The sequence below is a fragment of the Idiotropiscis lumnitzeri genome, chromosome 13 (assembly GCF_059441095.1).
Source record: "Idiotropiscis lumnitzeri isolate Australia: NSW breed Sydney's pygmy pipehorse chromosome 13, RoL_Ilum_1.0, whole genome shotgun sequence".
NCBI classification, from domain to species: Eukaryota; Metazoa; Chordata; class Actinopteri; order Syngnathiformes; family Syngnathidae; genus Idiotropiscis; species Idiotropiscis lumnitzeri.
In genome coordinates, this window is record NC_142403.1 from 12,519,921 (window position 1) to 12,532,959 (window position 13,039).

A 13,039-nucleotide genomic window follows, 5' to 3' on the forward strand; every position below is an offset into this window, starting at 1 on the left:
ACACATATAGACAAGGAGCTCACATGATCACTTGATTTTCGAGTTGTTTTTTCATGTCATACAATATTCATTCATTGTATTCATTTCTGCAGTAATTCTACCCTTCACCAATCTTCACCGGCAAACGTTTACTGCCGCTCCAAAACACTTCACACGAGCAGCTCCCCACTATAGATGGCGTTTGATAAGACATAACCTTTTATAAATGACACACATCCAGCATCATTCGCAGGCATGGCCCAAAGCACCACGAGGATAAAACATGGAGAGGCTCGGCAAAATGTCACTTCATGCTTAACCGCCCTTCCTCATGCTTGGAGAAAAACCAGTGGGCAACATTGAAGAGGGGACATGGAAAAAAAATTCGCTTAAATGCCTTCATGCTTGGAGATATGCTTCGGCTATTTAGTGATGCGGGAACACTTGGACGGGTAAATAAAAAAAAATACTATATTAGAGCGACAAGGTAGTTTCAACTCCATGCGCACCGTATAAGAAACGCCAACATGAACATGAACTTCTCCGGTAGAATAAAGTACTGTCAATGATAGCAAGTTATTTTGGTTGATCATATAAGAAGCTTGGTGACTTGGGGATGTCGCTCGAAGAAATCACGGCAGTCAAGTCTGGGTCTCGTCCATGATGCAATTCGCTAAAATGCCCCAATTACCGACTATGGTGCTGCAACTTACGATAATTGTAATAATCGATTTAGTTGTCAATTATTCTGTTGATTAATCCGAATTTTTTTTTTAATTTCCATCGCTTAAAGAGCATATAGATTAATTATGATTCATTAAATCACTGCAAACATCGGATAATAAAAATTTACTGTTGAGAAGCTGAAATTTTCAGCAGTTGAAGAAAAAGAAAAAAAAAACTCCTAAATGATAAAGTAAAAAAAAAAAAGATCAAGTAATTTGATAATGTATTTGTTCTCGATTAATCGTGCACTTTTTGTTAAAAACTCTGAGGAATTGATTTTAAGATTTTATATATTTTTTTATTTCAGAATATTTTTTTTCTGAAAGCAGATTTAAAATGTGATTTATTTGAGAATAATTTATCGGATTTACAAGGCACCATTTGTAACGGAATTCTATTTTTATTTTCCTATTTTGTATAATTTTTGCATTTTCAAATGAAGAGAAATGGGACATCAAAACCGAGGTACACACATATCAAAGCAGCCTTTTTTGCCGTGACTCCCCTTGTACGTCATCTATAAATCAATTTTGAGCTTTGTTTTTTTTTTTTTTAGTCTTGTAAAAATAGGCACTCTATGAAAATGTTCTGCTATGCCAACACACCAGTTCACAAAGAGGAAAAGTTTGAATCCCGAAAGAGACCAAGTTCTGTAACAAAATACATAACGTTGCAAAAGTCACACGTAGCGCACGTCACTGACTCACGGTGACAGCGGACGCTTTGCCTCATCCTGGCCAATTTGTGACTCCCTAAGAAAAACACAATCGGCCATCTCACTATCACTTTCAAGGAGAGTCAAACCGACGTTGTTTATCAACATGCCAGAATGCTCGACAAAGTCCATTTGTCACGTATTGGCTGCCATTTGTCAGCTTAGCATCAACGCGCTCATTTCTTGCCTCATAAGCGGCCTTCACCTGGAAAATCTCCAAAGTACAATTTCGCAAATTGGCGTTCCAAAGGGCATCATCTTGGAAATTGAATGTAGCTTCAGGCAGGTGGATTTGCGTTTCATTCCAGATCGGAGTCTGATTTGTCTACGATGACAGAGTTGAAGCCATCACGGCAGATTATCGCTGACACAGAAAGGCTTTGTGATGGCTAATAGCGCATTTGTCAATGACGATGTAATCAGGTTGTATTTACGCCACTGTCACTTCACATCATAATTAGTCGAATATGAAATAAAAACGGTGCAGCTTGACCCGGCAAATATATTTGCACCAAAACCGAGTTCTTCACATACAATATAAATCCACCCAAGCATCCATTTTCCAAACCGCTTATCATTTTATAATTACAGTTCAGCAAAATAACGGAAAATACGGAATTGACCAACACAATAGTTTTATCTCGCCAAGCCTAATAATATCATTTCTACTGGATTTCAAATCATTGTCCAAGGAAGCAGAAAAATAGTTTCTGAAATGAAATGCTTTCTTCGACCCGGCACGACTAAGCTGGATTTGGGGGAATTAAGCAGAAAGAATGAATAGCAGTAAGCAAGTCCAATTGTTTTGCTTATTCCAACTTTTGAACTGCACATGTAAACACTGACTGGAGATAAATTCTCAGTAGAGCCGGCGTTTAATGCAACGTAGACTCAAGTAATTACGTGCGTCTGGAAGCTTCATTTACGGCCGGGGCCATTTCCTCCTATCAGTCTTGAAATGTAAAATAAAATGACAAATTCACGTTTATTTTTCTCATTCCATTTCGGTTGAGTGAATCGTTTTATGAACAAACTTGTCAATCAGGGTTAGACAGCCGGAGACGTTTTTTTTTAAATTTTTTAATCGTGATCTATTTGCTTGTCATAACGCCCAACGCGGAGGACAGTCGAAGCCAACGTGTAGGCGGAATGGCGGGTCAAAGTATATTAACATAGAGAGGTGACCTTTGGCTGGGCGTGGGCTTTCTTCTTAGCTCAGCGAGCTACTCTGGTGTTGAGACTCATTCACACAGCAAATGTCGTGAAAAAAAAACAAAAAAAAAAAAAACGCTTTGTGATGGAACACACATAAAGCCGCGCCCGTGTGCTAAATGAAGTGTCAACGAACGTCGGCTCGGAGAGGAAAATGGTCCGGGCTAGCGGGCGTGTGAGCGTGGCGCATGTTTGTTCCATGTGTGCGTGCGTGTGTGTGCTCGCAATCGTGCAGACACCTGCTCCTTTCTGTCGTGATGGCCCCCAAAGGGACACAGGCTCAGCTGCTAATCACTAGGCCCTCCCTGCAGCACTGGTGGCCGCCGCATTTACGCACGCACACGCGAGAAGAGACACACATACACATACGTGAAGTCTTTAGGCCCCCCCCCGCCCCCGCCCCCGAGTAGCGTCTCTCGGCATCTCTTTTCCTTGCAACCGACACACCACATGTGCTCATATCAAGAGGCAAACATGACATGACTTATACACACGTCGCACATTCGCGTGATACGGTCATGCAGACGAAACATGTTCCATTGCCGGGCACCGCTGGAGCTTTCAAAGCATTGAAATACAATCCGACTCCGTGATTTGCTCAACTTCCATTCCAACAATTCCGAGCGGGCAAAGCCATTTCACTCATTCACGAGCAGCCCAGGTGAAAAGAATGCACTTTCCGACGTCTATATCCGTCAATGGCAGTGAATGGGTTAAGTTGAGAAACGACGTTTGTTTTGTTGCCATTATATCAGTCAAAGGGCGACACTCTCACATTTCCTTTTCAATGCATTCCGAGCATCTTCTCATCGTCCGGGCTGGCGGCCGCACCTGCGTGCTGTTGAGCGACAGCAGCATGGCCAGCGGCGCATAAACGAGCTAATTTCCGAGATGCGGAGAACACGGCAATCAAGGATGAGGGGGGAAAGCCACAAGCGGCAGATGGAAGGAGCTCATCATTATTGTGGTAGAAGGGGTGACCTCTATCTATTTAGAGGCGCAACATTCTCGTTCCGCGTTGGGTTCAGCAGAGTGGGTGGAAAAAAAGTGGCACACGCCTAGCCTCTTTTTTTATTTATTTATTTATTTTTTTTAGAGAAAAATATTGAAACAGAGGGAAAAATTAGAGTTGCCAAACAAAGCCTCATGTCACATCGAGAACGTCAGCTGCCTGCAGCGGGCAATCAGCGGAGCTTTCTAGAAATGAACAACATTCAGCTGGGAAGCACGGCGCGCTGCAGCTTTTTAAATGTGGCCTTCTTGAAAATGAAATCTCGGCTGACTGAAATATGGAACAATTTGCAATTCAGATTTGCCTCCCGTGCTCCTTTTCATTTCATCGCCTTTGTCTAAGGTTACCCCACCGGGATTGCGTGGTCATTCTCAAGCTGTACACATTTTCAAACATGGATGCTCGGGAAATGGATGCTACAATATTTATCGCATAGAAGCAGATAAACGTCCTACACACACACACACACACACACACACACCGGTCAGTGTTGTTTGGGTCAGTGACAGTCAACTTTTCTGCTTTTACTTGCGTCTTTGAATTTCAAACAGTGTGATACTTGCTCTGGAAAACTAAAATATGGTTACAAAGTTCTTTGTTTTCTGGGCAAAAAAACCCGAAACAACTAAAAATAAATAAATAATCCCACAATTTATGTTTGCTTCCGCATCATATTGCCTGGAGCCTTCGCCAAGTTAAAGAAGGTTGATGCCGCGTGCGAAGATTGTGACGAGAAATCGACCAGAATTTTCCAGTGCGTTTGTCTAATGTATGCAAACGAGCTCCTCAGCTTAATGACGTAACCATTAATCACGATTGGTCTTCTTTAAACAGGGCAATCACGCACGCACGCACGCACACACACACAGCAAATGTGCAAAATCACCAAAAAAAAATAAAATAAAATAAATAAACCACAGCTTGGCATGGGATGCAACAAAGTGCGATGAGGAGTTATCAATTATAAAGCTGTTAAATCCTCCCCCCCTCCGCTTCCCAAAACTCCCCCACCCCCCACCCCCCACCACGCTAATCGCATTTCTAATCAATGGCGTTAAATTCAAAGTGATTTTTAATTTGGCACTCGCCCGCCTCAAATTTTGTTTTCCCGTGCCGATATGAAGCAGCAAATGTGTAAACATGCCAATCATTCTTGTCTAATAAATTCAACTTATTACTTACACTACTTTCAACAAATAATTCATGGGCCAGCAGCTTCATGCAGACAGCAGATAACACAGCGAGTCTTAATGGGCATTTTGGACAACAACAAAAAAAAAAAAAAAAAACGGAGACAGATGGCTTTGAACTATTGTAAGAATGCAGAACGAGAAGCGATGCTGGAGGAGGAGGAGGAGGAGGAGGTGGGGGGGGGGGGTGTCTGGGGGGGGGGGGGGTGTTGTATGAAAACACTTTTGAAGCCCAACTCCACATAGACGCATTTTGAGCGCTTATCCTCGCCGCGCATTTGCATGGAGTTTGCCGAAAACCCCCCTGGGTATCGTCAGCAGCATGACAGTGTGTTATGAAAGCTTCCGGGAAGCTTTGGGGTGTGGATCTGAGCCAGTTTGAAGGGGAGGCGAACCAATGAAGCACCCACTGCTTCATGTCGCCTTAACCGCCGCAACTCAGGGATTTTCTTACAACCCTTTTTTTTTTTTTTTGCTTAAACGCTCTGGGTTTTTCTCGGCCTCCCTTCATCCCAGTTTCATCGCCCCCACCTCTTGAAATTCGATCCGGGACCATCATCATAAAGTTGACATCAATAGAAATAATTCCATGTGTCTTCGGTGTTCCCGTGATGATGATCAAGTCATCCAGTACAAGCCGGACTTCCCCAAAAAATCTCATTCATCCCTCCACAAACTCATTTGATTTTCCCGCCATGAATCAGACAAAGCAATACAAAATTCCACAACAATGAATGATTTGAGCCGTGCCGACACATTCTAACACATGCACAATTTTTACGCACACACGCAAACACCTCAAATTCCCTCGATAACAGTCTGTCTGGCGAAGACTAAAGGCAGAGTAGGCGTAGGGCAATTGAACAAACACAACAATGTAAATATTTACGAATCATCCATTGAGAATACTGGCTGGATTGCGCAATTGATTTGTTCTCTTTCTGCCGTTTTTCAAACACCCCCTCGTCCCCCCCCCCCGCCCCCCCTTGCGCCCCTTTGCTTCTTTTTCATAGCATTACAACGCACGCCTGTGCTCATTTAAAAAAAGATGGAGACTTGGATGTGGAGATACAGTGCTCTGTCTATATCCTCTTACCAGGGATGACCTGTAGCCCGTCTGGGCGGGCGATGACGGGAGATCCCTGGGAAATAGCGGCGAGTGCGACTCGGGGACGGAGCCCACGCCACTGGCTGCTAGTCCCGAGAGCTGCCCGTACCTCGCCATCATCTTGAGATGCTGCTCACAGAACACACACACACACACGCTCACGCATTGACGTGGGAGGAGAAGGGAGGAGAAGAAGGGGAAGGGGAGGTGGTGTGAGGGAGACGGATAACAGCAGGTAGGAAGGACGATGATGAATATTCAGAGGACAGAGGGAGTGTGTATGAAGAAGGAAGCGATAGAGAGAAGGAGGGGATTAGGGCACATTTTTTTTTTTCTTTTGGGCTCTCACACGAAAGCACGTGAACACACAAGCGCTCAAACTTACAAGCATAAGAAGGCACAGTTTTAGCCCCAGTTTCACAAGCAAGGCTGGGTTGGATGGCGACCTTGTTGCGATGGGGTGATGTCAAGTATGGGTTCGAGCTCGCCATTTACGATTACAGCAGAGCAGCTGCGTGTTCTCCATATGACCAGACATGAAAATGCGCTGCTGTTATCAATCGCTCTTGTGGCAACGAGCACACAGAAGTGCACAGACATGCACACGGACAGACGCACGCATGGCAGAATGGCTGGCGGCAGACAGGTGAGGCATGGACGAGAAGGAAAAGAAGAAGAAAAATGTCTTTACCTCGTTGCTCAGCAAAGCAGCGTTGAGTGTTCGGCTTATTTCGAACATGTTGAAATTGGGTACTTTTTTTCTCTCTGTCCTTTTAGTGTCAGCTTCTCCTCAGTTTTTTTTTCCTCCCCTTTTCTTTGCTAAGGATGGGAGTCAGTCCCAGAAGCAGGGAAAAAAAAAAAAGAAAGAAAAATCAAGCAATAAAAAAATAAACAGGAAAAAAAAAATCACTATGACGTCCTTTATTTTCTCTTTCTTTTGAGCGCTCTCCTGTCTTTCAAATGCGCCTTTCTGGCTGTCGCTGTAGTAATGTTTCTGTCCAGGATCCCCGCACACGTCTTGAGTCAATATTTTTCTCTCTTCTTTTTTTTTCTTTTTTTAAAATCTCCCAGGAGTCAGCACATTAAAACGTGAAGTCGGTAGGTCGGCTCGGCGGGCTGGCGTGCTGCCTTATCTGTCCCCCGCACACTGGCTCACACAATACGCTCCGATCCGCAAACTGCTCGCTAGCAGATTAGCTGTCCCAAAACATAGCACTTAGTTTAAACTCCCCTCCCTATTGCTCTCTCTCTCTCTCTCTCTCTCGTTGTATCGCCCCCTTTGCATTCCCGCCCTCTCTCCCTCCCTGCATCACTCTCTCTCTCTCTCTCTCTCTCTCTCTCTCTCCTCCCCCCACCTTGCAGCGTACCAAACGATGCAGCTTCAGTTCACTTGTGCTACCACAAGGTGGAAAGACTGTTCCAGCACCACGGACAGCGCCACCGCCATCCCCTGCGTGCCACTCCTATATGTTGGATTCTCTTTCTCTTTTCTTGTGTCTGATACACGGCAAGGGAACATTTGCACTTATGGAAGCACTCCCTCATGGACCGTGAAAACACGGGGCAAAAAAATAAAATAAAAGGATTGGTTTGTGGTGTGAGGACTAATGTTTTCTAATTAATGAAACAGGATTCCAATGTGGAAAAAGGGGATTATGCAAGACGTTTGGCAGTGGGAAGCATTTTGAGCACACACATTTAGAGGAGATGAAAGGTAAAGCAAAGTGAAAGGAAAGGTAAGGTACCTTTACGAGTGGCCGGCAGACGCACACGAGCGAGGGGCTGGGCTGATGTGAGCATCAAGGTCAGGTGGCTGTCCTCTTCCTCAGCAGGGTGTGGCACGGCCATGACAATGCAGACGGTCACCGGCGAGTCCAACGCAACTGTGCAACAAACGAGAAATGTCAAAACAGAGTCCAGAGTCGAGAATAATTGAACTTTGAGTCAAGGTGTACTGTATTTGTGTCTAATAGGGAAAAAGGCTGCTGAAATAAAAGGCTGTGTTTTACAATAAATGGGCTTAATGGGGGTCATGCTGCTGGAGTAATTGGAGCTATCATCTTCGGTAACGCTAATGTCAGTGGTGTGATACAACTAGCTTTGTAATTACGGACAATGATTCTCTCCCCGTGCTTTGAATTCTGCTCTCGTCATCAAGGAATCGAAAAGGCAAGACCAGGCCGGTTAATAGTGTTTTATTGACACTGGACCAGCAGTTGAGCTTGACAGTGTCCATTACGGACGCTGAACAATTTTAGAGTATGCGAACATTATATATTGAGACTGCTGTCAACATTCCTTTCTTATATATTTTATATAAATATTTTAAAAAAAATCAATTTGGATGATTTTTTCTTCCAATTTAAGACATAATTACTGCATCGTGATACTGTTGTGACTGTTGCATTCATGCAAAGCAGATACTAGTGTGAGGAAAACAAAACATAGTAAATTCACAAACACACATGAACGTGTCATCAAACGTATCGTTTCGTTCTTCTACTGTATTGACTTCAGCTCCTATTTCTCTCGTCTGAGAAAAGGGCTGCCGGCCACATCCCCCCGTTCCGCAAAGCTGGTGTCGTCTCCGGGGGACGAGTGGCCCAGCGGTGCCCTGGGAAGGAGGAGGGGTTGTGTGTGTGTGTGTGTGTGTGTGTGTTGGGCTGTCAGATGAATCATCCAGAGCGAAGCTTGATTCCTCAGTCAGCTGCCTCTCAAGCCTTCCTCTCTGACCCCGCCTCAGCTCCCCTAAGCTCTCTGATTGCTGTCACCATAGTGATTCTCTGTGTACTGATGGCTGAGCTGCCAATCCCCCCCCCCCCCCCGCCTTGTCGTGCCCTCGAAGCCACCCAACTTGCTGCCACTTGGGCCTCCTATTGATTTTTGCATGACTAGACCTCCTACACTAATGACATGCTTCATTTAGACACATGAAGAAGGCTTTCCCGGTACAGTAAGTATTCTCTAGTACGGAATCATATTTACATGATCCAATCTTTAGAGAATTTCATTATGTGTGAAACAACAACGGTACATGTCCTGTATGAATGTGCAAGTAAACAAATGATGTCGTGCAACAAACTTTTGAAGCCAGCCGCGGTTCGCTTCAAAGTCCTCTATGCCCATTGATAGCGCTATTGAGCTAGCCTTCTCTCCAATTAGCGGTCCAGTTAGCGGGAAGTTTTTAGCACAACAGTTAAACCCCTACAGGACAGTACGGATTGTTTTGCTATTATGTTGTTTTCTATAACGCCCTAAGATTCCGCCCTCACGCGCCTTTTAAGGCGCCATGTTAGCTGAGTAGCGTATAGTCGTTAGCGTGAGAGTAAACTGAAAAAAATCAGATTGAAGATTGCAGTAGATGTTCTACAGGAACAAAAGGGTCGTTTTGCGGTTGGGGCCATGCAAAGTAGGTTGGTAAACCTCTCAGGATGATGCAGAGAAAGATACTCAACAATATTGCCAGTGATGAAAGCTAACAATTTGAACTTGAAACCTGAAAACGGGTAGCTGGTCAATGTTAAGTTTAGTATGTGCCAAACTACAAAGAAAGTCATTTCCAATTCATCTATAGCGGAACTTACAGCTAGGAACAAAACTTTTTACAAACTTTTCAACGCACAACATGTAAATAATTTGGGGGAGCTGGAACGTATTAATTGCAATTCCTTGCATTTCAATGGGAAACGTCACCTCAATTTACGAACGTTTGGAGTTACGAACGGGGTCACAAAACGAATGAAGCTTATAACTTGAGGGGCAACAATATTGAACAAATTTGCATCATAGAGTCAAAAACAAAACATTTCTTCCCTATATTGCATCATGACGTGAAGACCGATCAAATAAACTTGGCCCATCTTTTTCAGGATTTTAATTGTGAAAAGTCCAAGCCACCAAATGTGGCACAAGCGGCAAATTTTTTTCAAGCTTAATTCATAATCTTGAAACAAATTTCACTAAAACAGTCAAATAAAAAAATCGTGTCCAGTAAAAATGCTGGGAAACATGCTGGAAATGCGCATTTTCTTCCGTATAGGTAAATAATAATTTTTATGGTTTGGATTTATATTTCAGCAAGAAAGTCAAGCAAAGTTTTGCAATGTGATGCAAGAAGCGATAGCATCCCAGAGGGCTTGCTGATGTACTCTGATTAGGTTTGTGAAGGTGTGGCGTGTCCTCCACTTCCACAATGGGCTCAAAATAGCCGCATTTCATGTTTACTGCAGCTTCGACTCTTTCACAGTGACGGGAATGTCTGCAAACATGTGAAGCACACATATGAGCAGTCACACATGTGATATAAGCATGTAAAAAAAATACATTCTCCTGAGAGATAATTAAAATGATGAAGACCACTGAGCAGATTGTACTTCACATCAAGCGATTGTTGAGCTTAATGATGGATGGTTTCATTAAATCATTTCTGCACTTTGCAGACATCCTGACAGGAAAATGCTATGTTCAAAGTGTACCTTGGGCAGAGAGCTGAGGGGTTATGCTTGAAAGTGTTTCTATTCTTACCTCGGACAAGGAGTTTATGTTTAGTGTCGTTTTTTTTTTTTTTTAATCAGCGTGAGTTTGTCTGTTAATTTGTTTGTTTGTGTGGAACGAGGACGCGTTGGCATTCGTAGGAGGAATTTCCAATCTTACTGTTCAATGGATAAAAAAGTCAGTTCCCAGTTTTAGATTGGGCATTTGGCAGCAATTTAATTAACATGGGAAAAATATCGCATTCCATAAATTTAAAGATATGCCCAAAAAGCATATTGTGGTCATGATGTTGGGGAAAAAAAACCTTGGTGTTGGTAATTTTACTGATGAGCACAAACCGGCATATGCAAGAGGGAGGCTTGCGCTGCAGTGGGAGTGGTCAGAGTTGACTTCAATCATGGCCAATTTATATATGCCACACTAGACAGGAATAGACAATCGTTCGTGGCCCCCCAACATCCAGGCCAGTGTCATCAGTGGGATGAAGTATATTGAAAAAAAAAAAAAGAAAATGATACTGTTTTTGAGGGTCTAACCCAAAAACGGGTGTAACTTTTAACACACATCAAGACCTGGCAAAAACATTTTTATTTTTTAGGGTTATTGTGCAAGTTTGAACTAGTTGAACAAGTAAGTAGCCTGCTAACACTCTAAAATTTGTTTTTTTCAAGACAGTTTGGCCCCGGTGGAGATCTGAGCATTCCTGAGTGACATTTTAATTGAAATATGATCTTTATACAACAAATCTAATAGTTATTGAAGACTTTTGGAAGGCACTGCGTGTCTCCTCGTGACACAAGTAAGACTAAGAAGCATTAAAGCTACCTGGCTCATATACAATATATGAAGTTCTCCAATATGAGTTTGTGCCACAATATCGAGCTCCAGTCGGGATCTCAAGAGTCACCTTATCTGTTGCAGACAAGCCAGGATATTATGGTAAAACTCAAGCACCCTAATGTCGTCCCCGCGTTTCGATAAGAGCAGAGAAACAAGAGAAACATGCAGCATATCTAATGTATTCTCCTCATGCTCCATAATTCAATTTCAAGCTCCCTCTTGTGAAATGAGTGACTGCGCCACCGTCGAGCCCTTTAATTGGCACGATGTTAAAAACAATGACATGGCATAGAGGACGGTCATTCAATTCGCAATTTTTATTTATTTATTTTTTTGCCCAAAAAGAATTTTTCACGGCAACAAATAGTCTCATGCGGTCATCTGAGAAGTAATCAGTCTGACCTATCTGCTCAGTGGCTTGTTGACGCAAGGCATCAAATACAGAACACACGCGCGGAGAAATAGCATCGCCCTGCCTGCGGTCCTGTTCATTTGGTCCAGTTATACAAGCTGAAAATTAGCAGCAGCGTGTGTGCCACTTTGCTGCGGGAGTTGTATGCCTGCTTATTTGATGTACTTAATCAGGTGCAGCCTTTGTAATGGGAAAGGAATAGGACCGGGCCTGATTGGCCTTGATGACATCTATGCGCCAATTGTCTAGAAAAGCACCAGCTGTAATCAATGTGCACGTAGACTCGGAATCACTAGACTGCAGTGATTGGCTTTCTTTGAAAATGCTATTAAAAATGCAGGTGTGCAATATGAAGGAGGCGTGACCACTAGCTTGAATGGAAAAGCTGCGCATTGGAAATAATGTCTGTTTACTAGAAGGTCCACCTTGATTATATATTGTAAAATTCATGAAATGTTATTTTTAGGATTGTCGAATAGCATTACCATGATTTGACTGTATTCATTCATTTTTGTCAGTTAATAATATTTAGCAGAGTGGTGCATGTCAGGGTTAATTATAAGTTATTGCGAGTAGATGGCTGTTAATCTACAGTATATGCACCTTGCTATTGACTGCTGACCAATAAAAAAAACGAGTGCCCCACTACCCACCCATAGTAAAAAAATAAAATAAGAAAATGCTTTGCTGCCTTTTGGAAATGACATCTTATTTTTATAAAACTAACTATAATTGTAGTGGAAATGTCCTTCAATTATTAGTATATATGAGCTTTCAGGGTTCATCTTAAATATATTTATTTCGGTATTGTTATATGTTTGTACAGAAGAAGGAAGGTCAAACATTCATTTGAGAATTTCAGGTAAAATAAATTCATGAAACACTGCAACGTGGTGACCATGATTATAAATGCAGAGAAAATTATATATATATAGTATATTTTTTTTTACATAAAATTATTTAGTAATTTAATTAATGAGACATTTGTTTACAATACAATACAATTTATTTAATTGTATATTTAATTAATTAATGAAACTTAAATTTTAAAAAATATATTTAATGGCACATTTGTTTATCTGATTATTTTAATTCCATATTTAATGAATGAATGAAACAATTAATCGATTAATGACAGGTTTAATGAATGGTGTATTTATTTCTTCAATTTGGGCACTTTCAGTCCCCCATACTTTCGGGTACTGTTTGTAGTTATTCATTTTTTTGGGCCAGGGTTTTAATAAAAATGAACAGATAACACTTTTTTGTGTGGGGTTCTCCATGCATGGTTCTTCCTTCTTATGAGTCTCAAAGCGAGCATTATTATCAACTTAAGGGAACACGTCTCGCT

General features: G+C 42.3%; 1 protein-coding gene across 5 annotated transcripts in view; it reads right to left on the minus strand.

Annotated features, from left to right (window-relative positions):
• The window catches only part of elavl4 (ELAV like neuron-specific RNA binding protein 4), an 85,106-nt gene extending 77,918 nt beyond the window's left edge, over positions 1-7,188 (minus strand). For 4 of the 5 annotated variants that reach the window (XM_088312859.1, XM_088312862.1, XM_088312860.1 and 1 more), the window contains exons 1-2: positions 6,634-7,188; positions 5,931-6,071 (exon numbers count right to left, since the gene is read on the minus strand). In XM_088312859.1, coding sequence (XP_088168985.1) covers positions 5,931-6,071; positions 6,634-6,681 — 189 coding nt within the window. In that variant the 5' untranslated portion in view covers positions 6,682-7,188. The remainder of the gene's footprint in view (positions 1-5,930; positions 6,072-6,633) is intronic. The other variant, XM_088312863.1, reaches the window with a different exon arrangement.
• Between the last annotated feature and the right edge of the window lie 5,851 nt (positions 7,189-13,039).